The sequence below is a fragment of the Hordeum vulgare genome, chromosome 7H (genome assembly GCF_904849725.1).
Source record: "Hordeum vulgare subsp. vulgare chromosome 7H, MorexV3_pseudomolecules_assembly, whole genome shotgun sequence".
NCBI classification, from domain to species: domain Eukaryota; kingdom Viridiplantae; phylum Streptophyta; class Magnoliopsida; order Poales; family Poaceae; genus Hordeum; species Hordeum vulgare.
In genome coordinates this window covers 99,846,574-99,848,733 of record NC_058524.1, presented here as the reverse complement: position 1 = coordinate 99,848,733, position 2,160 = coordinate 99,846,574, and the positions used below count along the sequence as shown (strand labels likewise).

The following is a 2,160-nucleotide window of genomic DNA, read 5'->3' as shown; positions in this document are numbered from 1 at the left end:
GTGAAGAGACAGATGATAGATTCATAGCACGTTACCATGAACGACACACTGGTCATGAACTGGCCTCGACACCATTCTTTTCCCCCCATTTTTGCTGCATTAATTGACTAGTTGGCTTAGCCGCGGTTGCGTACGTTGGAGATAATTGAGGCGGTTGTATGGAGGTGGAAGTTAGCACATGCATGCATACGCGGCAACCAGGTTGTCACGCTGACACCATGCACCCGAGTCTACGTCACCGGACATCTATAAGTACAGGGAGTTGCAACGACATAGATCACTCAACTGCATTCTTGTCTGTAGCCACACCCACATTACTGGAGCTGAATTCGAACGTTTAATTTGGCAAAGGTCCATGGCGATCAGGTCTTTGCTACTCCCTCTGGCCATGCTGGTTCTCGCAACTAGCTCGGCAGCGGTGGCTCAGCTGGAGATCGGCTTCTACAGCAAGACATGCCCGGACGCCGAGAAGATAGTCCTCGAGGAGATGGCCAAGATCATCGCCGCCGCGCCCAGTCTCGCCGGCCCGCTCCTCCGGCTCCATTTTCATGACTGCTTCGTCAGGGTACGTGACTTGCCTGGCCTGCAGATTAATCGTCGTATTTCTGCTCTTATCGATCATGAAATCTATACTTACATGCAAAGCTAATTAAATTGCAGGGTTGTGACGCCTCTGTCCTGCTCGAATCTACCGACGGCAACGTGGCGGAGAAGGACGCCAAGCCGAACAAGAGCCTGCGAGGGTTCGGCTCCGTAGAGCGGGTGAAGGCCAAGCTCGAGGCCGCGTGCCCGGGCATCGTCTCCTGCGCCGACGTGCTTACCCTCATGTCCCGCGACGCCGTCGTGCTCGCCAAGGGCCCCTTCTGGCCGGTGGCGTTGGGAAGGAGAGACGGCAGGGTGTCCAGTGCCACGGAGGCCAGCAACGAGCTGCCCCCGGCCTCCGGCGACGTCCCTCTGCTAGCCAAGATCTTCGCCTCCAAGGGCCTCAACCTCAAGGATCTCGTCGTCCTCTCCGGCGCCCACACGCTCGGCACGGCGCACTGCCCGTCTTTCGCCGACCGGCTCTACAACACCACCGGCGAAAACGGTGCATATGGCCTCGTCGACCCGTCTCTCGACAGCGAGTACGCTGACAAACTGAGGCTCAAGTGCAAGAGCGTTGATGACCGCGCTATGCTGTCGGAGATGGACCCCGGTAGCTTCAAGACCTTCGACACCAGCTACTACCGCCACGTCGCCAAACGGAGGGGACTCTTCCGCTCCGACTCCGCGCTCCTCTTCGACACCACCACCAAAGACTACGTCCAGCGCATCGCCACCGGCAAGTTCGACGGCGAGTTCTTTAAGGACTTCAGCGCGTCCATGATCAAGATGGGCGACGTAGGCGTGCTCACCGGCGCTGAGGGAGAGATCAGGAAGAAGTGCTACGCCCCCAACTAGCGTTCTTTGATTCTTAGTTGTACCTGTAAGTTGTAACTGCACGAGTTCGAGGATGTATGTCTGATATTGTTCACTGTAGTAGTATGATTTATTATCGTCAGTAGTAATATTGAGTAAAAGCCATTGTCAAATTAAAAAAGGAATTAGAGAAATTGAGGCATGGACCGTTATGTTCAGAATCCCTGGCTCGACAAAAGGAAATCATAGTACTACTTATTGAGAATTTGTTGGATTAAGAGGAAATTTTCTGGCTACAAAGAGGTCGCGCAAACTGGTTGATGCATGGGATCGCAACACTTCTTTCTTGCACAACGCTGCAACGGTCCGAAAAAAAAGCAACTTCTTGATGATTCTACAATTTGGAGAAAAGAGAGTGAACTGAAGGTTCACATTACAAATTATTTTTCAAAACTCTTCACCTCGGAGATTGTGCATCCAAGTTAAGAAGTTTTGTCTCTCGTTCGCAGGAGAGTATCTTCTGACATGAATAGCGCCCTTCTGGCCCCTTATACTGCGGAGGACGTTCGTAAGGTTATGTTTGATATTGAGGATTTAAAGGCTCCTGGACCAGATGGACTCCATGCTATATTCTACAAAAGATTTTGATCCATGCTGGGAGAAGATCTAGTTGAAGAGATCTTGCAAGCTATTAACACATCCACTATCCCAGAGGGATGGAATGACACGGCGATTGTGCTGATCCCTAAGGTTAACGCGCCT

General features: G+C 52.2%; 1 protein-coding gene across 1 annotated transcript; it reads left to right on the top strand.

The window, feature by feature from the left end:
- The first annotated feature begins 285 nt into the window (after positions 1-285).
- Positions 286-1,592, top strand: LOC123410395 (peroxidase 1-like). The gene is made up of 2 exons (XM_045103332.1): positions 286-565; positions 661-1,592. The coding sequence occupies exons 1-2, from the start codon at positions 356-358 to the stop codon at positions 1,438-1,440; spliced, it is 990 nt and encodes a 329-aa protein (XP_044959267.1). The 5' UTR covers positions 286-355; the 3' UTR covers positions 1,441-1,592.
- The last annotated feature ends 568 nt before the right edge of the window (positions 1,593-2,160 follow it).